Genomic DNA, 25078 nt, shown 5'->3' on the forward strand with positions numbered 1-25078 from the left:
ATGTGCAACTATAGGCAAATTATATTTAATAGTATATATATATATTTCGTTCTTATGAACCACCAATAACCTTCTTGAGTCTTTTTTACTGACCTACACTTAGTTCCTATGAATTCTTTTAGGTAAAGAATATAATTCTTTCCTTTTCTTTCCAGGTGCCGCTGGATACTCCCCTCTAGAACAGCTTCTCCTCTAGGATCCACTGATAAATAAAAATGAAGACATTCTTTGAAAAGCATCATGACAATACGTGCCAATTAAAAAAAAAATTATATGATCTCAAAGACTTAAGTGGATCTTGCAAATGAAAGCCAATTTTATATCCTCAGACTGCCAAATGCCAGCTGGTTAAACAGCCAAACAACCAAATTTTCATGAATACTTTAGTGAAAGTAATTGATGGTTTATTTTTGTATATTACAATTTTTTATCACTATACATAGTGATAGATTTAGATTTCCACAGATATCATTTTGCATCCTGGTACTGTGGTCATTGTCAGTGTTTGGAGGTGTCACAAATATTACAGTGCCATCAGACTTATATAATTTTAATTTTAAGCACTGATTTATATGACTCTTTCTTCCTGGAGAAATAAATTTACCTAGTGGTTTTCACTTTTTCTGTTCATTCGTTCATTCATTTATTTCTGATTAACTTTTGGAAGTAATCTTATAATTAGAGAAAAGTTCTAAGTTTATAGTACAAAAAATATTCTCCCCTGACACATTTAAGAGTAAATTGCTGACATTATGCCATTATGCCTTTTTACTTTAGTGGATATTCCTACAAGTCAGGACATTCTACACGACTGCAATACAACCTTAATAATGAAACAGTTACCATTAATGCATCCTATCATGTAATCCTCAGACTATTTCCCAGTTTTATTATTTGTCTAAAATGTCCTTTACAGCAAAGAGACCCATTCAGATCCATGGATGCATTTAGTCATAATGTCTCTTAGACTCTTTCAGTCTGGAACAGTTACTTAGTCTTTCCTTGACCTTCATGACTTTGAATCTTTTGAGAGTAAAGTCCAGTGGTGCAGAATATACCTACCTTGGGTTTTTCTGATATTTCATTATGATTATATTTAGATGATGTGTTTTTTTGACAAGAGTATCACAAAAGTGACCCTGTGATATTGTTTGCATCTTACCACGTGATCTACAATCTAATTTATGCTATTATTGGTGATGTTAGCATTGATCTCTAATGGTGGAATCTGCTGGGTTTGAGATTTGACTTGCTGAATGAGCCAAGCATAATACCTGAACTAAATCTCAGTTTTCCATGTGTGTAATTCTTTATGCACACCTTACTTGATTTAATTTGCTAATATTCTGGTATATATTTTATTTCTAAATTCATGAGACATTTTGGGCTGTTTTCTTTCTTTCTTTCTTTCTTTTTTTTTTTTTTTTCTTTTTACTATCTTTGTCTGGTTTGGGTATGAATAGGACACCAGCATCATAAAACTATTTGAGAAGTAACCCTCTTCTTCTATTTTCCAAGAGTTTGTATAATACGTGTTACTTCCTTGAATGTTTGGTAAAATTCTCCAGTGAAATCCTCTAGGCCTAGACATTTTGGGGGAGAAGGAGCTGTTTAATTCCAAATTCAATTTACTTCTGTAATAGTTATAGAGCTGTTCATGTTATCCATTTCATATTGGCTCAGTTTTTGTGATTTGTGGTTCTTGAGAAATTGTTCAGTTTGTTATACATAGTTGAGTTGAAAAGCATAACATTTTTTGTAGTATTCACTTGTTATTTCAATGGCTATGCCATCTGCTGTGACATTTGCTATTCATCCGATATTAGTGATCAATGTGTTTTCTCAGTCTTGCTAGATTTTTGTTGATTTTATTTATTTTGTTGTAGAACTAACTTCTTGTTTTATTGATTCTTTTTATTCTTTTACTGTTTTTTCATGTCATTAATTTCTGTGCTTACATTCGTTATTTCCTACTCATTTTCAGTTTATGTTGCTCTTTTTTAGTTTCTGCAGCTAGGACTATTGGTCTGAGCTTTTCTTTTTTTATAATGTAAGTCCTTAGTGCTATAGATGTCATACTCAGCACTGTTTAAGTTGTATTCACATAATTTCATATGTTATATTTTTATTTTCATTCAGTTTCATGTATTATATTTTCCTTTCAGCCTTCCTCTTAGACCCATGACTTACTTGGGTGTGTATTATTTAATTCTCAAGTGTTTGGAGAATTTCTGTTATCTTTCTCATTAATTTCCATGTGTATCAATTTTTTTAAGTGAACATACATGGTTTTAATTGTTTTTAATTCCTAGAAGTTTATTTTATGACTTATAATATGGACTTTTTTGGCAAATTCATCATGGATTATTAAAAAAATATTTACTCTGCTATTATTTGGTGGACTGTTCTATAACTATCCAGTAGTGTGGGTTGATTGTGTTATTCACTTCTCCTGTGTTGATTTTCTGTCTGTAGGTTACCAGAGTAGGGTAGTGAAGTCCTCAGAAAAAATTGTGCATTTATCTGTTTCTTTTCTTAGTATTATCAGTTTGTGTTTCATGTATGTAGAGGCCATGTGTGGTGTACACATTTAAACAGATCTTGTGTCTTTGTTGTTTGTTGGCCCTTTCATTATTACATAATGTACCTCTTTATCTCTAGTAATTGTTTTTACTCTGAAGTCTGTTTTTCTATTATTACCATGGCCAATATTGTTTAAAAAATTAAGGTGGTGACTTTTTGATAAAGGCGATTCTCACTGGAGTTAAGTGATATCTCTTTGTAGTTTTGATTTGCATTTCCCTGATGATTAGAGATGATGAGCATTTTTTCATATGTTTGTTGGCCATTCTTCTGTCTTCTTTAGAAAAGTTTCTGTTCAAGCCCTTTGCCCACTTTTTAATAGGGTTATTTGATTTTTTCTTACTGATTTTCGTGAGTTCTAAGTATATTCTAGTTATCAGCCCTTTATCGGATACGTAGGATGCAAAAATTTTCTCCCATTCTGTAGGTTGTCTGTTTACTTTTATGACTGTTTCTTTGGCTGTGCAGAAGCTTTTTAGTTTGATCATGTCCCATTTATTTATTTTTGTTGCTGCTGTGATTGCCTTTGGGGACTTCTTCATAAACTCTTTGCCTAGGCCGATGTGTAGGAGAGTGTTTCCAACATTTTCCTCTAGAATTCTAATGGTTTCATACCTTAGGTTTAAGTCTGTTATCCAGCATGAGTTGATTTTTGTGAGAGGTGAAAGGTGTGGGTCCTGTTTTAGCCTTCTACAGGTGGCTATCCAGTTTTCCCAGCACCATTTATTGAAAAGGGATTCTTTTCCCCAGTGTATGTTTTTGTCTGCTTTGTCAAATATTAGATGGCTATATGAAGATGGTTTAAATGGCCTTTATCAAAAAGTCTCCAAATAACAAATGCTGGCGTGGATGTGGAGAGAGAGGAACACTCCTACACTGCTGGTGGGACTGCAAACTAGTCCAACCTCTGTGGAAAGCAATATGGAGATACCTTAAAGCGATACAAGTGAATCTACCATTTGATCCAGCAATCCCATTGCTGGGCATCTACCCAAAAGATCCAATGACACTCTACAAAAAGACACCTGCACTCGAATGTTTATAGCAGCACAATTCATAATTGCAAGGCTGTGGAAACAGCCCAAGTGCCCATCAATCCAAGAATGGATTAATAAAATGTGGTATATGTATACCATGGAGTACTATTCAGCTCTAAGAAACAATGGTGATATAGCACATCTTATATTTTCCTGGTTAGAGCTGGAACCCATACTACTAAGTGAAGTATCCCAAGAATGGAAAAACAAGCACCACATATACTCACCAGCAAACTGGTATTAACTGAGTAGCACCTAAGTGGACACATAGGTACTACAGTAACAGGGTATTGGGGAGGGGGGAAGGGAGACGGGGACGGGTATATACATACATAATGAGTGACATGTGCACCATCTGAGGGATGGTCATGCTGGAGAATCAGACTTGTAGGGGGAGGGGGGAAAGGGCATTTATTGAAACCTTAAAATCTGTACCCCCATAATATGCCGAAATAAAAAAAAAAGAAAAGAAAGAAAAAAAAATTAAGGTGGTGTGGTTTTATCATTTCCATCTTTTTATTTTAAGTCTACCTATGCTGTTTAATTTCAAGTGAATTTCTTATAGACAGCATAAATATTGTTGAATCATGTTTATTTCTGCACATTGATGCTTTCTTTTGATTGACACATGTCCACAATTTATATTTGAGGTAATCGTTGTATGGTAAGTCTCAGGTGTGTGCTACTTTTTGTTTTTTGTTTGTTTATTCTCTTGCTCTTTCTCCTTTTTTAAAATTTTTTATTTTAGCATATTAGGGGGGTACAAGTGTTAAGGTTACTTATATTGCCCATGCCCCCCTCCCCCCTCGAGTCAGAGTTGCTCTTTCTCCTGTATCTCTTTCCTTACCCTCCTGCTGGATACTTCAGTGGTTTTAGAATTACATATTTCTTTACAGTGTTTTTGATTATATCTCTTTTATAATTTTATTTGAGGTGTCTTTAGTTTATTATTATATATACATAATTTCCTTGAGTCCTTCTAGTGTGGATGTCTTACCACTTGAAGTACAATGTAAAAGCTTAATTTCAACTTAGTTTCCTTCACCATTTTACTTTTTAAATACAAGGGAAATGTATGCAACCTTAATGTTTGTACCCTCATAAATAGGCTGAAATAAGAAAAAGAAAAGAAAAAAATGTTTAATTATTAAAATATTTTAATTATTTAAAAAATAAAATAGAATGAAGCTAAATGATTTCCCTATTATGCTGGGTGCCACATCAAATATGATTCAAAAATTTATGATAAGAAGCATAATTTATCTCCCTTATTTTTTCCATTCTGGTGTTCTTTTCTTTTTGAATTTTCAAGAAGTCTTCCGATACCAATTCCTTTCTGTTTAGAGAACTTGCTCTACACATTTGGTAGCTCTTTTGGGTTAGCACCATGCCTCTTTGACACATCCCTATCCTTTTGGTTTTGAACTTTTTTTGGTTTTTTGGCACCACAGGATGTTCCAGAACCATCTGATATTTTCACTGGCCCAGGCCTAGAATTAATCATTTCTCCAGAGACCTGATTCATTAGATTGGAGAATCTTATTTACAAACCAAGATATGTGCACATTGCTTTTTAGCAGACAGAACTAGGAGATTTGTTTGTATACACATCCATGTTTATATATATATATATACATATAATTTGTATATCTACCTGTATAATGCTGATACCTTCAACTTTAATCTAGCACCACTGAATTTATTGCAGTCTTTCACACTTGCTTAATTATAAATCCCTCTGTAACAATGGGAAATATAGCTCACATTATCTACAGCTTACTCTCTTGGGCTAGCCTAGTATGGATGTAATATAATGTTAGCATTATCTTTTGTTCCTGTGACAAACAAAATTACAAACTATAATAAAGAGTTTATGTGGAGCTTATTTTAGCTTTACAACAGTAGCCAGTAAAAATGACATTTTAAAATTTTATTTATTTTTAAATTTCAGAATATTATGGGGGTACAAATGTTTTGATTACATATGTTGCTTTTGCACAACCCAAGCCATAGTTACAAGCATGCCCATCCCCCAGTGTGCTTTGTACTTATTAGTTGTAAATTTACTCCTCCCCTCTACTGCCATCCCACCTGCCCAGCAACCAATGAATATTATTTCCATGTGTGCACCTAAAGTGTTGATCAGCTAGTACCAATTTGATGGTGAGTATATGTGGTGCATGTTTTTCCATTCTTGTGATACTTCAGTTTGAAGAATAGGCTCTAGCTCCATCCAGGATAATACAAGAGGTGCTACTGTGTTTCCCTGAAAATAAGACAGGGTCTTATATTTATTTTTCCTCAAGAAGACACCCTAGGGCTTATTTTAGGAGATGTGTTATTTTTTTTAAGTACAGCACAACAATCTACATTTATTCAAATATAGTTAAGTCGTCTTCTTCTGAAACATTATCATAACTCTCTAAATTCCGAATTCCATCCTGAATTTCTTGAGACTCTATTTCCTTTAGAACCATTGGCCCCAATATCTCATGTCAAGCCATAGAGTTCTCATGGGGCAGATGAGAAGGGCTGCTCGTCGTCTTTAGCGCTCCATGGCAAAATGCATGGGTTGTGCGGATGCGCTGCGTAGCCACGCCCATCACTAGGTCTTATTTTCGGGGTAGGGTTTATATTGTGCAAATGCTTAGGAATCCTGCTAGGGCTTATTTTATGGGTAGGTCTTATATTTGGGGAAACGTGGTAGTTCACCATTGTTTGCTATGGCTCAGTAGTACCCCATGGTATACAGATACCACATTTTATTAATCCACTCACATACTGATGGACACTTGGGTTGTTTCCACATCTTTGCAATTGTGAATTGTGGTGTGTAGCTTGCATTAAGAAGCCTGTTACCAAGGTAATCTGTTGTCACTGTGGTAGGCTCTGATTCCCGATGTCGGATATATGAATACCTTAAGCCTTTGAAGGGGCCTTGTAGCTCCTAGGGGTTGTGTTGACCCCGCTTCCCACTGAGGTGTAAGTAGAAGCAAGATAGATCGCAGTTGGAGTGCAAAAGGCTGGGCATGTTAGCATCTATGGTTGCTTATCCTGCCACTAGGGGGAGAGGCCAATAGTGGACTTCAGGGTTCTCTCTCTAAACTGGAGGGCTGCTCCTGTTGGGAGGGACCAAAACGTGGTGTGATTGCTGAGGTATTCGGCCAGGTTTTTCCTTCCCTGCCCACAAACCTGGCCACTTTCCCCTCCAAATGGTCTGATTTTGCCTCTTCTTTATCTGTTTGCCTGTTCACCCAAGATGGGCTCTCAAGCTTCCCCACAGTCTGTGTGTCTGGCCCACTAGGGAGCACCTCCATCTGTCATTGGTGGATAGGGGAATCTCCTTTTATGCACCCCTTTTCCACAACTAGACCCCAGGGTGAGGTGGGTGGGCCTGTCTGTCTCCAGAAGTCTCCACCAGGGTGATGCTCTGACCAGAGGAGGTGGGGACGGGGCTCGCCCACTGAACCCTGCTCTCTTAAGCTCCTGGGCACCTTCCCAGTGGACATGGGCTCTCACTTGCTATCTGACCCTGGAACAGGGATCTCTCCCACACTGCCCCCCCCCCACCATCTGCACTTTGAGCAGGTGAATGCACCCAATACCTTTGGGCAGGAGGATGGGGATAGAGACACATTCCAGGCAGTGACAGCAGGTCACTCAGCACAGAGAGCTCTTAACCACCTGCTATGGTTTGGGGGAGGAGCTGTGGGACTACCTACACTGCTCTCCAGTTGGGGAGGGCTCACCCGTCTGCCCTCCTCTCCAAGCCCCAGTGGTGACAGAGTAACCACCCTTCACTCCGCTGAGGTGACTTTACCAACTGAGGCAGGCGCAGCTGGAAGTACACTCACTCTCCTCGTGGGGAGCCAAGTCCCTCAGCACAAGGCGCTTTGGTGGTTGCTGTGGGCTGGGTGAGGCCATGCAGCTACAAGCGGCCTGAGCCAAAATTACTTCCTGGAATGACAGGAGTGGAGGAGGTGCAGAGGGGTGGGCGTCCAGATAAAGGGATGCAGACTCTTAGGTCACTTGTGGCACTCCCCCATGGGGTGAGAGACCTATGTCCTATTGCTGGTCTGAGGTACCCAGGTGAGAAGAAGAAGAAAAAAACCCTTATGCTTTTCTTGGTCTCTGGAACTGCCTGGAATTAATTTGAGCCAATTGCTCCCTTCTCTTCTCCACTGGTGTCTGCCCCTAAAATGACATTTTCTAAAGTTACTTAGGTCAGTTTCTTTTTTCTCCTAGAATCCTCTGACATTGTGGTTTATTTATTTATTTTTAATTTGCAAAAAATAAAGATCAGTTTTTGTTATGTAGCATTTGGTAGTTTCACAAATCCATAGAGTAATGTATCCACCACTGAGTATTATACTGAACATCTGCATCACCCTAAAATTCTATTGTGTGATCCCCTCATTATAAACTCTTCCTTTTCTCCAGACTCTGGCAATTGATGATCTGTTTTCGTACCTACAATCTTGCCTTCTCCAGAATGTTATACAAAGGAAATCATGCAGTATGTAGCTTTGTGGAGAGGACTTCTTTCCCTTAGCAAAACATATGTAAGAATTCATCTATATGAATATTGTTATATAAATCAACAGTTTGTTCCATTTTAATGCTGGGTAGTATTCCACATTATTGATAAAACAGTTTATCTATCCACCTATTGAGTGATATCTTTATTGGTTGATTTCAGGTATTAGTAATTGTCAGTAAAGCTGATGAGACACTCCCTATAAGAACATTTTATGTGAACTTTTTTCATTATGTTTTGGTAAATACCTAGGAGTATAATGGTTGAACCTTAAGACAGAAATATGTCTTACTTTGTAAAATGCTGCTAAATTGCTCTATAACTTGGTCTTATCACTTTGCATTCCCACCAGCAATAAATGAGAATCTATGTTGTTCTATATCCTCACCAGCATTCAATATTTTCAAGGCCTTTTATTACTGTAATGAGATGTAGTGGCATCCCCTTGTGGTTATAATTTACATTTCCTTTTTAACAATACGGAATGTGTTTTCATATGTTTATTTCCCATTTGTCTATTATATTTTGAGATATATATATATATATATATATATATATACCCACAACTTTTGCTAATTTTAAGGTAGATTGGTAAGTATTTTTGGATTTTAAGGATTTTTAAAAATATAATCTGAATAAAGGCCTTGATAACACCTGTGACTTGCTCATATTTTCTCAGTTTGCCTTAGCTTTCGGTTTTCTTTCTTTTTTTTTTTTTTATTTCGGCATATTATGGGGGTACAGATTTTAAGGTTTCAATAAATGCCCATAACCCCCCCTACCCCCAAAAGTCTGAGTCTCCATCATGACCAGCCCCCAGATGGTGCACATCTCACTCATTATGTATGTATATACCCACCCACCTACCCCCTCCCACCTGCCCAATACCCTATTACTGTAGTACCTATGTGTCCACTTAGGTGCTACTCAGTTAATACCAGATTGCTGGAGAATATATCTGGTGCTTGTTTCTCCATTCTTGGGAAACTTCACTTAGTAGTATGGGTTCCAGCTCTAACCAGGAAAATATAAGATGTGCTATATCACTTTTGTTTCTTAGAGCTGAATAGTACTCCATGGTATACATATACAACATTTTATTAATCCATTCTTGGATTGATGGGCACTTGGGCTGTTTCCACAGCCTTGCAATTATGAATTGTGCTGCTATAAACATTCGAGTGCAGGTGTCTTTTTTGTAGAGTGTCATTGGATCTTTTGGGTAGATGCCCAGCAATGGGATTGCTGGATCAAATGGTAGATTCACTTGTATCGCTTTAAGGTATCTCCATATTGCTTTCCACAGAGGTTGAACTAGTTTGCAGTCCCACCAGCAGTGTAGGAGTGTTCCTCTCTCTCTGCAACCACGGCAGCATTTATTGTTTGGAGATTTTTTGATAAAGGCCACTCTCACTGGGGTTAAGTGATATCTCATTGTGGTTTTGATTTGCATTTCCCTGATGATTAGAGATGTTGAGCATTTTTTCATATGTTTGTTGGCCATTCTTCTGTCTTCTTTAGAAAAATTTCTGTTCAAGTCCTTTGCCCACTTTTTAATGGGGTTATTTGATTTTTTCTTCCTGATTTTCGTGAGTTCTAAGTATATTCTAGTTATCAGTCCCTTATCGGATGCATAGGATGCAAAAATTTCCTCCCATTCTATAGGTTGTCTGTTTACTTTCATGACTATTTCTTTGGCTGTGCAGAAGCTTTGTAGTTTGATCATGTCCCATTTATTTATTTTTGCTGCTGCTGTGATTGCCTTTAGGGACTTCTTCATAAACTCTTTGCCCAGGCCGATGTCTAGGAGGGTGTTTCCAACTTTTTCCTCTAGAGTTATAATAGTTTCATACCTTAGGTTTAAGTCTGTTATCCAGCGTGAGTTGGTTTTTGTGAGAGGTGAAAGGTGTGGGTCCTGTTTTAGCCTTCTACAGGTGGCTATCCAGTTTTCCCAGCACCATTTATTGAAAAGGGATTCTTTTCCCCAGCGTATGTTTTTGTCTGCTTTATCAAAGATTAGATGGCTATATGAGTATGGTTTTATATCAGGATTCTCACATCTGTTCCACTGGTCAATATTCCTATTTTTGTGCCAATACCATATTGATTTAATTACTACAGCTTTGTAGTATAGTTTGATATCTGGCATATTAATACCTCCCATTTTGTTTTTGTTGCCTAGAATTGCTCTTGATATTCGGGGTCTTCTTTGGTTCCATACGAAGCGTAAAATTATTTTTTCTATATCTGTGAAGAATGCTGATGGGATTTTAATAGGTATTGCATTGAATCTGTAGATCAGTTTGGGTAGTATAGACATTTTGATGATATTGAGTCTGCCGATCCACGAGCATGGTATGGATTTCCATCTGTTTACATCCTCTGCTATTTCCTTCCTCAGTGTTTCATAGTTCTCCCTGTAGAGGTCTTTGACCTCCTTGGTTAAGTATATTCCTAGGTACTTTAATTTCTTTGTTGCTATTGTGAAGGGAATTGAGTCTTTGATTTGGTTCTCAATTAGATTGTTGTTGGCATATATGAATGCCTCTGATTTCTGTGTATTGATTTTGTATCCTGAGACTATACTAAATTCATTGATCAGTTCCAGGAGTTTCTTGGTTGAATGTTTGGGGTTTTCTAGATATAATATCATATCATCAGCAAACAGTGAAAGTTCGATCTCTTCTGCCGCTATTTGGATACCTTTGATTCCATTTTCCTGTCTGATTGCTGTAGCCAAGACTTCCAGCACTATGTTGAACAGAAGTGGAGATAGTGGGCAGCCTTGTCTGGTTCCAGTTCTAAGTGGGAATGATTTCAATTTTTCCCCATTCAGTATGATGTTGGCTATGGGTCTGTCATATATGGCTTGTATCATTTTTAGGTATGTTCCTTCTATGCCTATTTTATTAAGTGTTCATATCATGAAAGGGTGTTGAATTTTGTCAAAAGCTTTTTCTGCATCTATTGAAAGAATCATGTGGTCTTTGTTTTTGCTTCTGTTTATGTGGTGAATTGCATTTATAGATTTACGTATGTTGAACCATCCCTGCATCCCTGGGGTGAAGCCCACTTGGTCATGGTGGATTATTTTTTTGATAAGTGTCTGGATTCGGTTAGCTAAGATTTTGTTGAAAATTTTTGCATCTATATTCATTAGGGATATTTGTCTGTAGTTTTCTTTTTTTGTTGCATCCTTTCCTGGTTTTGGTATCAGAGTAATATTCGCTTCATAAAAGGTGTCGGGGAGGTTTCCGTTCTTCTCGATGTTGTGGAATAGTTTCTGCAAGATAGGTACTAGTTCTTCTTTGTAAGTATGGTAAAATTCAGGTCTTAAGCCATCTGGACCGGGACTTTTCTTTTTAGGGAGATTTTTAATTGCTGTTTCTATTTCAGCTGTTGAGATTGGTCTGTTCAGGGAATCTATTTCTTCCTGGTTGAGCCTAGGGAGGCTGTGTGTTTCTAGAAATTTGTCCATTTCCTCCACATTTTCCAGTTTGTGTGCATAAAGATTTTTGTAGTATTTATAAATTGTATCTTGTATCTCTTTGGGATCAGTTGTGATATCTCCTTTTTTATTCCTGATGGAGCTTATTAGAGATTTCTCTTTTCTGCTTTTCGTTAGCTTAGCCAATGGTGTGTCAATTTTGTTTATTTTTTCAAAGAACCAACTTTTTGTTTTATTAATTTCCTGAATAGCTTTCCTGTTTTCAATTTCGTTTAGTTCTGATTTGATCTTGTTGATTTCACTTCTTCTGCTGGGTTTGGGGTTGGTCTGTTCTTCTTTTTCCAGCTCTTTGAGTAGTTTCATTAGATTGTCTATTTGTGATCTTTTTGTCTTTTGGTTATAGGCATTTACGGAGATAAACTTTCCTCTCAGAACTGCTTTAGCTGTGTCCCAGAGGAGTTGATAACTTGTCTCTCCATTGTCGTTTTCTTCATAGAATTTTTTAATTTCCATCTTGATTTCTTCATTTATGAAGTAATCATTTAGTAGGAGGTTGTTTAGTTTGCACATTTTTGTGTAGAAATGTGAGTTTCTGTGAGGGTTAATTTCTAGTTTTATTCCACTGTGATCTGAGAAGGTACATGGTATGATTTCTATTTTTTTTAATTTCTTGAGATTTACTTTGTGTCCTAGGATATGGTCAATCTTAGAAAATGTCCCGTGAGCTGATGAGAAGAACGTATATTCAGTGGATTTTGGGTAGATTGTATTTTAGATGTCAGTCAGACCCAATTGTTCCAGGGTTTTGTTTAAGTCCATTATTTCTTTATTAATTTTCTGTTTGGAGGATCTGTCTTGTGCCGCCAGTGCGGTGTTGAAATCTCCAGTGATTATGGAGTTGCCATTAATCCATTTGCTTAGATCCAGTAAGGTTTGCTTTATGAAACTGGGTGCACCTAAGTTGGGTGTATATATATTTAAAATTGTTATCTCCTCTTCTTGAAGTGTGCCCTTCACCATTATATAATGACCTTCTTTGTCTTTTACTACTTTTGTTGGTTTAAAAACTAAATCGTCTGAAATTAGAACTGCCACACCAGCCTTCTTTTGGCTTCCACTTGCATGGAATACTGATCTCCATCCTTTTACTTTTAGTCTATATGCATCCTTGCAGGTTAGATGTGTTTCCTGAAGACAGCATATAGTTGGCCTTTATTTTCTTATCCATTCAGCCAGCCTATATCTCTTGAGTGGAGAGTTTGAGCCATTCACATTTATTGAGAGGACTTATAGGTAAGGTAGATTACTGTTCATTCTGTTGGGTTGGATGTTGTTGCTTTGATTTCTCTCTTGAGCCATTGCATTATCTGGCCTTTAATCTTTGGGTTTTGGTTGTGCTTATATTCGTGATTTTTTATTATGGTGCTCCGTGCGTAACACTGTTTTGAGTACTTCTTGTAGGGCTGGTCTTGTCTTGGTGAATTCTCTGAGCCTTTGCTTGTCTGAGAATGTCTTTATTTCTCCTTCATATATGAAGCTTAGTTTTGCAGGAAATAAGATTCTAGGCTGGGCATTGTTTTGTTTCAGAAGAGTGAGAATGGGGCCCCAGTCTCTCCTTGCTTGTAAAGTCTCATTAGAGAAGTCTGGTGTTATTCGAATTGGCTTTCCCTTGTATGTTACTTGCTTCTTTTGTCTTACAGCTCTTAGAAGGGCCTCTTTAGTTGATATTTTGGTCAGTCTGATGACTGCATGTCGTGACATCTTCCTGTTTGCATTGAATCTCCCAGGGGTCCTCTGAGCTTCTTGAACTTGTATATCGAGATTTTGAGCAAGGCCTGGGAAATTTTCCTCTATTATATCTTCAAATAGTTTGTCCAACCCGTGATTGTTGTCTTCTTCCCCTTCTGGCAACCCTATGACCCTCACATCAGGTTTCTTTAAATAATCCCACATCTCTTGTAGGCTTTGCTCTTTTCTCTTGTTTCTCTGCTCTATCTCTGTGACAGTTTTATTTAGTTGGAGGATGTTATCTTCATTCTCTGAGATTCTTTCCTCTGTTTGATCTACCCTGTTCTTGAGACTTTCCACTGTATTTTGTAGTTCCCTGAATTGATTCTTCATTTCCAGGAGTTCGGTTAAATTTTTCTTCATTGTGTCTATTTCTTTAGTGAACTTTTGTTCTAGGTCCTGGAGGCTTTTTGTGGTTTCTTTGTGTTGGTTATTGAGTTGTTGCAGCTCGGTGAGTGTTCTTATGAACCACATACGAAATTCCTCTTCTGTCATTTTGGTTGCCTGATTTGGGTTGGTGTCAGTTTCAAGGGGGCTGGTGCTCCTCTTTGGGGGTGTGTTTTCCGTTTGGTTCTTCATATTTCCTGAGTTCCTTCACTGATTTATTCCCATGTCGATCAGTTGTTGTTTCTTTCCTTTAGGTTTTTGTTTGGGTATTCACACGCCTTGTTTAGTTTCTGAACCGTTAGGTGGTGTCTGTGGTTGAGATTGGACCACTCCCTGTATAATGAGTCAGTGGGTGCCGTGAAAAGGCTGTGCCGGATGCCGTCCCTGTCAGTAGGTGGCACTTGCTTGGAAGAACGGGCTATGCTGTTGTTTTTATGTCCTGTTATCAGCTCTTGTTCTGGGCGGAGCTAGGTTGGGTAAGCCTGCCCTCAGGCACCACCAATGCCTTTTGCAGGGGTCAAAGTTCTGTTCTCTGCTTCCAGGAAAAGTTGTCAGTGAGGAGCTGGAATGGTCCCGCTCAGCCAGAAAGTCTGCGTGTGGGGGTGGGGCTGTCTGAGACCCGCAGTCTGCAGCGGGCCTCACTTCTTTCCACCGTCCCCAATTCTGCAGCTACTCCTGGGCCTCTGCCAGCAGGCCAGAGCACACGCCACTAGGCCTACCAGGACTGTGATGCCGGCTGGGAGGTTTCCTGCAAAGGAACACCACCTGGGCTGGGCACACGGCGGAGGGCAACGGAGGGTTGCCCTCTAGGATGCTGATCTGCCCCTGGAGGCACACACACCTCAGTAGGCTGTTGACGTATATCCTTTCTATTCCCGGGACAATGCTAGACCTCGGTGCTCGGGATCTGGTCTGCAGGTCCGACCTCTGGGTCCCAGTGTTCAAACTGTATCCTCACCAGGGAGAGGAGTTCTGGTCCCAATTCACCCACAGGGAGCCCAAGCTGGGTCTATATCTCTCAGCCTCTGAGTCGGCACCGTTCTCCTGGGAACACCGTGCCAGCAGCACCTGGGAGGGCTGGCGGGTAGGGAGCTCACAGTCTGAGTTCCCCTTAGTCAGCTGTAGGGTCCCAAAAGGGAAGGTCCCGTTCCCTGGAGGTGCCTCCAGCTGGTGGCTGTATTGTCTCTCTGGGCAGCCGGGAGTAGGGTCGGCGGAGGGGAGAAGGAGGCAATATGGCGCCTGCCATGCAGCTCGGGTCTGTGCACACGGAGGTGCTGGGAGGGAGTTGGGAGCCTGGTGCTGTGTCCGCTACAGGCTCACTGCTAGCTGTTGGTGGCTGTCTCTGGGCTGGTGTCTGCAGGTCTCTCCACCCACTGGGGAGCCTACGAACAGTCCCAAAGGCAGGGGAGGGAAAACGGCAAATCCACCTACCCTTGCCACTGGTCTCCGGGCTGCTCGGGTGGTCTCAGCTTCCAGTTCTCCTCCACAGCCTCCTCTTGTGGAGTCTCCCAGGGTCTCAGGTACCCCTCCTTCCTACTCTCGTCCGCTGTATGCCTGTCTTCTTGCTTCTTTTTTCTAATTTCTGATAGAATCTGTCTTTTCTGCAGAGACACTCTGTCTGGCGGTGTTTCTCATCCGCCATCTTGATCCTACCTCTCTACATTATTATTCTCTTTTCTGTTTAACATTTCTTAACAAAGATACATTTCTATAACTATAGTCATCACCTTTGTACATCTCTTTCTCTTACTAGTTACTATTTTTTCTTTCTAAATCCATATTTTGATTTAATCTTTACATAACCTCTGAATTAGAAAAGATTATATATTTAATAAGAACATGTTTTATACTTCTATTATATTTTCCCTTATTAAAAATATATATTATTTTTAGCACACTTTATATATACAATCACATGTATTTACTAGAATTCTTACTTTTAGTAACTTTATATTTTAATGAAAACTTAAAAAGTCATGAATTGTCTGTCATAAAACCCTTTTTGTGAAACAGGATCATAGCTTACCATAAAATCACTTAGCCAAACTGATAATTCAAAGATTTTAAAAACAAAAATCTTACTATTTTAGAAAGGAGCATAAAAATGCATAGTTACAATGTTATAAGCTACTGTGAACCCACATTTCAGAAGAAATGGACATGAAGCTTCTCTAAAGTTGTAACGTGCCAATGAATATACAACCCCACTTACAAAGAAAATACATTTAAACATAAGTTGTACAAGATTGCATCCAGTGCTGTTTTCAGGTCAGGTTCCCCTGCCTTTGCACTTACTCAGCTCCCAGCAAGTCTCCTTCCAAGACTGGGCTCAGAGTTCTTCCTTTGGAGTCCAGCTCACAACCCAGCATTCTTAGAGGAATCCCACTTTCTTACTGTACAAGAGGCCACACAGAAGGGTAGATGTAGCTCTCTGCAGGCTCAGGAAGCAGGACCACACCCTCAGAGAACTCTGGGCTTCCCCAGGGATCTTTCTGCTGTTTTTAGTGCGGTTTCCTTGTTTAGGAGCTCTTTTTGCATCTAATGACATTTCAGCCCCCTCTTCTGGACAATCTATTGCACAACTGCATTTTGCTTCTGTAAAGCTGAGTAGCACATGGATGACCACATGTTCTGGGCAAACTGATATCAAAAACATAATCTCTAGCAGTTCACAATCATCTTACATCTCATGCCTTAGGAAAAAGCTTGTCTGTTTTCCCAAGTAACATGCACGACAGGTGTCTGTTGTTTCCTATGCTTAAGCTTAATTTTCTCCTAAGCCCAAAAAGCCACTTTTCTGCTGCAATTGGAGAGGATCTTGTATACCCCTGAATAACAGCATGTTACTAACTTTAAGCCCCAAACTGTGAGTCCCAACCCTCAGTGTGAGGCTCTGGGGCTAATCATTCTACTGTAAAGGACACAGAGGCAGCAAAGGGACCACACAATCTGAGGGCCACCATGTCTTAGAGTGCAGCTAATTAGAGTCCTGAGGTCAGGTGGGTCCAATTCAGGCCCTGGTGAAATCCAAGTTTATCAGAGCACTTGGGCTTGTGCAGGGGCCAGTGCACACATACTTCTGCACTCCTGCAATCACACAGGGGCTTCACAACATGCCCAGGCAAAGGGAAATGTCTGGGAGCAGGGGTGGTGCCTGTGTATTGCCATCAGAGCTCTGACCCTCAGGTCAGGGAATTTGATTTTCCTCCAAGCTCTGTCATCAACCAAGCATCAGGGACAGAGGTTGCATCTTGATCAGGATGTGTCCTGTGGCACCTCATATTGGACCTTTGTGATGCGGAGAGAGTAAACAGGCTTGCAATGCATGGAGTGAGAAGCTAGTCTGTGGAAAATTAATTATTCCCACCATAACATCAAAAATTATGAGTTGAGTGTTTGGCTTTTTTTTTTTTTTTTGACTCCTAGGCAAACAGGGAAGTTTTGTCCTATTAGAAATATACTCGCTAATATGGTATGTGCAATGATTAGCAGACCAGGCATTTATTTTTATTTTCATGAGAATTGGATGAGCTAGAACTTTTTAACTTGTGGGATCTGTCTTCTCATGTCTTCTTTTTCCAATGAAGTCTGGCAGCTCCAAACATTACAAGATGAAACATTGCAGGGAAGATTGAAAAATACATGATGTGCTAAGTGAGCATTGTCAGCTGAATAGTGTTTAAGATCATTGATCTTAAGCCAAGAAAACCTAGGAAGTACTATAATGTATGCTCATATATGAAAGGAAACTGTCAGAAGCTTCTTCAAGTTTGATAATCTGAAAAATTTGGATGATAAGATCAATTATGAGTTTTGAGGCAGAAAGACAATGTTATACACCATCAATTTAACAAAAGTGTTGAAAGTGGTGAGTGAAAAGACTGATTTATTTCTATATTATATTTATACAAATGATTTTGTAATATCACTGTGCTATGATGAGGCAAATAGTGATTCATTATACAACTATGAAAATACAGGAAGAAATTATTACAGAGTTGTGTCAATAGTTCATTAATTAAAATTTTATGTGAGTAAATAAAGATATCATGGACCAGGGGAGGAAAACCCTGCCCTTCCATCCCTAGGAGGGAGGAATAGATGAATGAGAACAGAGCAGTTGTATCATGAACAGAAAAGCAAGATTTCTCCCAAGCTGCATCTTTGAAATCTCCATTAGCCTCTTCTTTTGCCAACTATCACTTTATTACTCAATGAAAGATGTTCTTCGCTAGAATCGGGGTTATCAGAAAATTTTCTATCAGTAAGTGAACACCCCACTGCCTGGGGGACCTAGGTCCATCCTTACACAGAGACGCAGAACCTCAGAGAAGGGGCTTCTGGACAGAGGGTTTCACAACTGGCTCAACTTTATGTTTTCTAGGGACATAGCCCCCAGGTCCCCTTTGCCGTCCAAACTGGAACTAGCTCCTTTACACTCAGCCCTGGGGTGCTGTGAGTCCACCAAAATCCTGCTTCAGAGTCTCTTACTAATCCTGTGATGACCCTCCTTCTCCTTGGTCAGTAGCTCCAGGTCCCGAGGTGTGAGTATTGTGTTATTGCAACAAACCAGAGAACCCCAGTCCGTTGGTGATAGACTTAGTTGAGGTAGCCTGATTATGCTGGAAGAAATGTTATTTTTCTGGATTTTGTGATGGTTGTAGTATTTATCAGCATTTTAAAACATGTAATTGGCTGTGATTGATTTTCTCTTCCTAAATAGACATTAACTTTTGTGCTTAGTTTTCTGTTGGTAACACTGTGAGTAGTAATAGTCAGTAGTACTGCTAGTTTTCATCCATGGAGTCCCCTAAATCATATAAGCCTCAGGCCCCACAGCACCTGGGTCCACCTGGGTCCTTGGGTGAGTGTCACCCGCCCTGGAAAGACCACACTGGCTGACTTCTTCATCCTCCCATGGACTCATCCCTCCTCCACCACTGATTCATCTGTGCTGAAGTGAGGAGGTGTCTAACCTCTGCAGGTTCCATCTTTTGCCACTGATTTGTGACATGATTTTCACTATAGGAACTCTTAAAGGGGCATAGTATTTTCAAAGCTTGACCTCATCATGATCTTCCTTAACACGACTCCACATCCCCCATAGATTCAGGACACAGCCAGTGCCCTTGGCTTGGCCAGGAGATGAACCTGCTCATGCTCAGGCTCCCCACTGCTGCCCACCTGGGGCGCAGACACTCAGGGAGAAGGTGGGCGAGCCTTGTGCACAGCCCCCAGCACATCCCCACTTGTCCAAAGACGGAAAGTTTTATCAGTAAAGGGACAAGTGAGAGGAAATCACTGTGTCTGCATGGTAGTTGCTTGTGTCAAACTGAGGCAAACCTTGAAACCCTCCCTGCAGGGGGTCTTGACCCCTGACCCCCCTCCCCTGGGCTTCTGAGCACCGGCTGCTCTCCCTGGGTTCCCTCCTCCCCATGGAGTCTGGATTACTAAGTCCATGAGGCCCCCTGCACCCCACACCTGCCTAGGGTCACGCCCAGACTCAGACGTCCCCTGCTCAGGCCTCTGGGCGGTGCTTCTCTTCCCTCCCCCAGAGACTTGTTACTAAAGGCAGGGCTGAGGCTCTGCATGCAAGGTGGACACGGCGTGGGAGCGCCTGTTCCCCTTGCCCTCCCCGGCCTTCCCAGCGCTGGCCTTGCTGGTGCAGCAGGTGAGGGGCCAGCCTGGGGCTGTTTGGTGGACTCCCCTTGTCATTTCCCTTCCGTGTTCACAGCAGTGCCCACAAGACACCTGGTCTCTGTGACTGTGAGCATGGAAGGTATTTGCAAACCTGCCCCAGCCAGCCCTGAGGGCTGCACCCCGCTGTTCTGAAACAGCCAATGGAAGGACACTGTGGGGTGGGCCCAGTGTGCCTCTAAGGACTGTCACCTCCTGTTCAGGGCTGGGAAATACTCAGTGTACCAAGGCATTATGCTGACTCCCAGGTGGTGGTCTTTGTGAACTAAAGTGTACTTCTTGGAAAAAGAAGAGCCCACGGCATGTCAGTCCCATTTGTGTCTCAACTTCTCCATCCCTAAGGTGAAGCTTGATGTGAGGACTTGCTTTCAAGCAAAGTCCAGCCGAAGGGCTCGTGGGTGTAACTGTAAAACCTGCTAGGGCACAAACTCCCAGCATAGGGCACGATCTCCCAGTGTAGGGTACGACCTCCCAGTGTAGGGCACGACCTCCCAGTGCAGGGCATCACTCCGGGATGGACCAGGGCAGGTATGGCCTTTACTCTAGGATTTCTCCCATCTTTAGTTCTGGTTGGTGTTTCCCCCAACCAGTGACACAGACACAGAGACACACAGACACTTTTAGTCTTTATTTTCATGTAGGGACCTAAATAATTAGGGGGAATGCAGTGGACATAAATCATTATTTATTAGGCTCTAGGGAATTTGATGAGAGAAAGTCAGTCCCTGGAGTGTGACCAACTCTGTAGACTGGGGTGGCATCTACTGCCTGGCCGGCCCCGCTGAGGCCTCCCCCCTGCCTGGCATCGATTAGGGCAGCAGTGCAGGGACAGGGCCAGCAGCCGGCACCTGCTCCACGGGCCCTTCACCAGGAGCCGCTGTAGCTGAGCACCCGGGCTCCAGCCCTCATGCTCTTGTCCCTGCTCTGAGACTCAGATGTGCCCAAAGTGGCCGCTCAGTCCCCTGATGGGCTTCTCAGCTCTCAGGTGCAGATTTGCTGTCTAGACCCAGCAGGACAAGGAGCCCTTCACAAAGGGGCTGCTGAAAGCCTTCAGTGTTTTTCTTTTCCTTTGACATACGATCTTGCTGTGTCACCCTGGCTGGATGGGGACCAGTGGCACGATCACAGATCACTGTAACCTCAATCTCTTGGGCTCAAGTGAGCCTCCCACCTCAGCCTCCCAAAGCACTGGGGTTACAGGCTGAGCCACCACGCTGGTCTCAACCCCCCCCCCTCCTCATGTGCACATCCCCAAGATAGGAAAAACTCAAGACGGAGCCAATGCTACTCTTTTATTAAAGGAGGCAGGAGCAGAGCTTGGTGTACCAGCGAGTCTGAGAAGCAGTAGGGAGAAAGGAACAGGTAGAGCCACTTGGCTGGTCAAGGCCTCCCGAAGCCTTGTCTACCTGCCTCCCTCCGGGTGCTGATGCGGGGAGGAGACCTGCACCAGGGCGGGGCCTCCGTCCCAGGGTGGGGAGCAGTACAGGGAGGTGAGAGGTATGGGGAAGATGGGTGGGTGCAGCCCAGCCTGGCACAGACTCCTAGGCCTTCCGACAGCTGGATTTCACCAAGTTCATTGAAATCTCCCAGGGAATACTGTAGATCTACAAAGAGTACAGCTTTTCCTGTCAAAGGGAAGGGAGAGGGATAATCAGTGCAGGTGACAAGGGAAGATGTCCAGCCATGGGATGTCAGGGTGGGGGCACGGAAATTTGAGGGTGAGACCCCCAGCCCCCACCATTCCCCTCAGAGGCCCAGGACACCCAGCCCGATTGTGCAGTCACTGTTCCATGGCCCTCCTAGGGCTCCAAAAGCATCAGCTGGCACTGTGTCCCCCATCCAGCCACAGGACCCCCTACCAGCCTGCCCCAGCACAGCCCTGGAAGGAGCAGCCTGTGCACAGCCACTGGACCCCAGAGGGTGCATGCGGAAGAGGCAGCTTGCTGTCCCCTAGCGCCATCCATCTCCAGCCCCTGAGCCATTACTGAGAGGGCCCAGGGAAAAGACCATGGGGAGGGGAACTGCCCTGAAAGAGCTGGAGCATGGGGAGTGGGTGACAAGGGGAGTGTGGCTCTCCCCAGAGCAGAGACCTCATAAGAAGCAGCTGGGGCCTTGGACCGGCAGGTGTTGGGCGAGCAGGGGCAGCCTCGGAGGGCTTGGGCCACTTAGAGGCCTCTAATCCCTTCTGATCTGCTCACCACGGCCGTGGCTGTGGGCAGGTGGCCGAGACTGGCACTGAACAAAGCCCTTCTCTCTCCCAAGCACCCAGCTCTGAGGCTGATTCCTCCAGCACTGCAGGGAACACCCCAGAACAGGCAGGGTTTTGCTCTCAGTACCCCATTCCCAACTAAGGCCCTTTTTGCAATTCAAATTAGCCATGCCCACCCACCCTCCCATCCTCCCCATATGCACACAGGAATTCATGTATGTAAACTCACATGCACCCTTCACCCACAGGCATCTATGCATGAACCCTCACTCTCTCCCACCCGCACTCCCATGCACCTCCCCTCACCTCTTTATGTGAACATGGGCATGCGTGCATGTCCCCACACTCTTTGTGCTTGCAAACACTCATGCACACACACACCTCCGTGTGTACACACACACCCTCCTGAACAGAGCAGGATCACAGGAACACACATATCCCCCTCTGCAGTGCATTACCTGCCTGTGACTCACATCAGACACATACCTACTTCAGATTCGGCTGCTCTTGGAAGCGACAGTTGTCCAAGTTGGCCTGGGACTTGTTACATGTGGTCTGGCTGAGCTCCATGTACAAGGAGTACAGCAACCTCAACAGGACCTACACATGTGCAAGAGCAGGATTCACCTACAGCACTGCCATCAATTTCACACGCACACAGATAGTTCACTGTTGCTGAGTTACTGCCTGTTCCCAGGGGCTTCATGCCTGCATTTGTGAGCTGCCACACTGTCACTTCCAGGGCACATACTTCCCCTCTCCTGTATATTACCAGAGCTGGGCTACAGGTGCTCCCTTGCAATTCACTTTCTGTGAACAACACCTACAAGGTGTCGCATGCAGCAGGACAGTGGAAGGTGGCAGCAGGGACTAAGCCCTCACTGCATTCAGGAATGGCAGGCACAGGTCTGGGCAGCCAGCCCGGGTGGGCCAATACCCAGTCCCTGCACCAGGAGCACAGGCGTGGTCTAAGCACAAGTGAAGGCTCCGTGTAGCAGCAAGGATTCATCACATCCTGCAACTGTGGCCCAGGGGCAGGGAGCGCTGATCCATTCTAGGAGGGCTGTTCCTAGGATTCAGTCTCAGCTGACTTCCAGCCACCAGCGCACAGCCCGGCAGAATCCCACTCTCTCCGTTTTCCCCAGATTTATATATTCCCTCCCTCCTTTGTCAGTCGGAAATGAGATGCTTCTCATACACAGAAGATTTAGGCCAATAAGAGACTGCTCTTAAATGGCCCTGTTTTAGGTGATATTTACTGGCAATATTTCTCAAGTGGGTCCCACACCTGCCTATCTTACAGTTTAATAACAGAATAAAACTGACCCCTCTCTCTGCACAGGGCCTCCCCCAGACACGCCTTGTCAGAACTGTGGAGCAGCATGGGATGATGCGCTCTGGGATCAGGGCTCTAGACCTTGCCCTGTGGATCCATGATTCCTCTGGTATCAGTCTGTGCATCTGTCAAATGGGCTCCGAGGACCAATGATCTACAGGATCCTGTGCGTCACTCCAAGTTAGAGCCACCTTGGAGAGGCGCAGGCCAGCAGAGACCACAGCACCAGGGGGTCCACCTCATGTTCCAGGGAGAGGGCAGTGGCTGAGGGTGAGGAGGAGAACTGGAGCTGTTGGGGCTCATTGAATTTTGAGAGCAGGTGGGAAGAGCTCTACACGCTGGCGTGCCATGCCACCCTGTGCTGCTCTGTCACTCTGGGCAGCTGTGCAATGGGCGCAGGGCAAGCTCGGCACCAGCAGCCCTTCCTGCCGCCCCCTCCTGACCCCTCTCCACGCTGACTGCCTCCCCCTCTGCCAGAGTCTAGCTGCGCCAGGCTGCGGCTGGCAGAGGCGGGGTTCGGGCATGGTCATCTGCACCCCAGCAGGTGTTCAGCTGCCCGTGGCTGTGGGGGGTGGTCTGCCGGGCTCAGGGTAAAGGACGCTCACCCTGGGGGCTGCTCCCAAGTCTGTGACTTTTGGAGGGAAGAGTGTAACTTCTGGACTAGGAGGCCAGGATCTCCAAGTGACACCTGCCGAGGCTCAGGAAAGAGGACATGCCTCCTCTGTGGGCACATTATGACCCAAACCTAACCTTGAGGGGGCAGCAGGTTCTGCAACCATCTCTATCCCACAAATGGCTGGACACACTAGAAAAATGCCAAAGACAGCAAACAGACTCGCTGATAAAACATGACCATGACCGCGGCTGCAGGTTAGAGGAGTTTGAGGAGACAGGACAGGGGCTATGAGGAGAGCCTGGGCATCTCTTCGGGTATAAAGGCCATCAGTGGGACAGGCAAGGAAATCTAAATAGGCCTGAGCATGAGATAATTGAATGTGTCAGTGCTGATTTGCTGGTAATGCTCTCTGTGGGGCAAACCCAGCCAGGACTCAGGACCCCGTGGGGAGGGGGCAGCACGCACCTGCTGGACGGTACTCACTATCTGCTGCACTTGGTTGTAGTGTGAGTCATTGCTCTCTTCGTTGTATTTGCTGGTGGCAAAGTCCAGCTCCCGCTGCACGCCCTCATCATTGACATCTGCTCCCTTGATGCCACCCACCGGTTTGGAGCTCCTGGCCAGGGTCATGGCCAGGGTCACAGCCAGGGTCACGGCCAGGCTGGCCAGCAGGAGCAGAGGGGCACGCAGGGGCCTGGCCATGGTCTGCTCAGATGCACAGTGAGAAGCTGGAGCTGCAGAGGGGCCGACGGTGTGATTCTGAGCCCTCAGCCCCCTCCTGCAGGCTGCAGCGCTTTTACCCTGCTAGGGCCCCCCCCCCATCTTCCACCTGGCTGGCTCCTCCTCTTCCTCCTTCATCTTCCTTCCTTCCTGCTTCTGCCCTCACTCCTGCCCCTCCTCCCCAGTGCTCCCAAGCTAGTGTCGCTCTGTCTCCAGAGAGGTCACAGTGGAAGCAACATGACCTCTTCACTGTTTCCCCAAGAAAAGGGTCAAAGAGACATCTTGGCCTCCTGAAGTTGTTCCAGGTCAGGGTCACCTCTGAGCACTTGGTCAAGGTGTGGAGTCCTCAGGGCAAAGTGTGACTTCAAAGGAGCCTGGAAAACCCAGCCCACATCCTGTTCTGAACTTGTTTACCGAGCATGAGGAAATTCACCTCAGGGTTCTCCTCTCAAGCTCAACATCATTCAATAAACAAGACTTTTTCTACCTTCTCCCCAGGCCAGGGTTCTAGGGCTTGGACTTGACACTGCAGAGCTGCCACCCAATGGACATGTAACACGCAGCAGGAGCAATTTTTAATTCTCTAGGTGAGACATTCAAAAAGTAAAAGTAAACAGGTGACAGTACTTTAGATAATATTGTTGTTTAGCCCAAGATATCTAAAATGTTATATCAAATTCCAGGAACAATTGTTAATAAGATAATTTACTATAAACATTC

The 25078-nt window shown here is 43.4% G+C and overlaps 1 protein-coding gene across 1 annotated transcript in view; it reads left to right on the forward strand.

The window, feature by feature from the left end:
* LOC105871239 (ankyrin repeat domain-containing protein 26-like) overlaps positions 1 to 21431 on the forward strand; it is a 61290-nt gene extending 39859 nt beyond the window's left edge. The window contains exon 11 of the mRNA XM_075993422.1: positions 21281 to 21431. Within this exon, the coding sequence (XP_075849537.1) occupies positions 21281 to 21431 (151 nt within the window). The remainder of the gene's footprint in view (positions 1 to 21280) is intronic.
* Positions 21432 to 25078: the final 3647 nt, after the last annotated feature.

Source organism: Microcebus murinus, chromosome 16 (assembly GCF_040939455.1).
Source record: "Microcebus murinus isolate Inina chromosome 16, M.murinus_Inina_mat1.0, whole genome shotgun sequence".
In the NCBI taxonomy this organism is placed as follows: Eukaryota; Metazoa; Chordata; class Mammalia; order Primates; family Cheirogaleidae; genus Microcebus; species Microcebus murinus.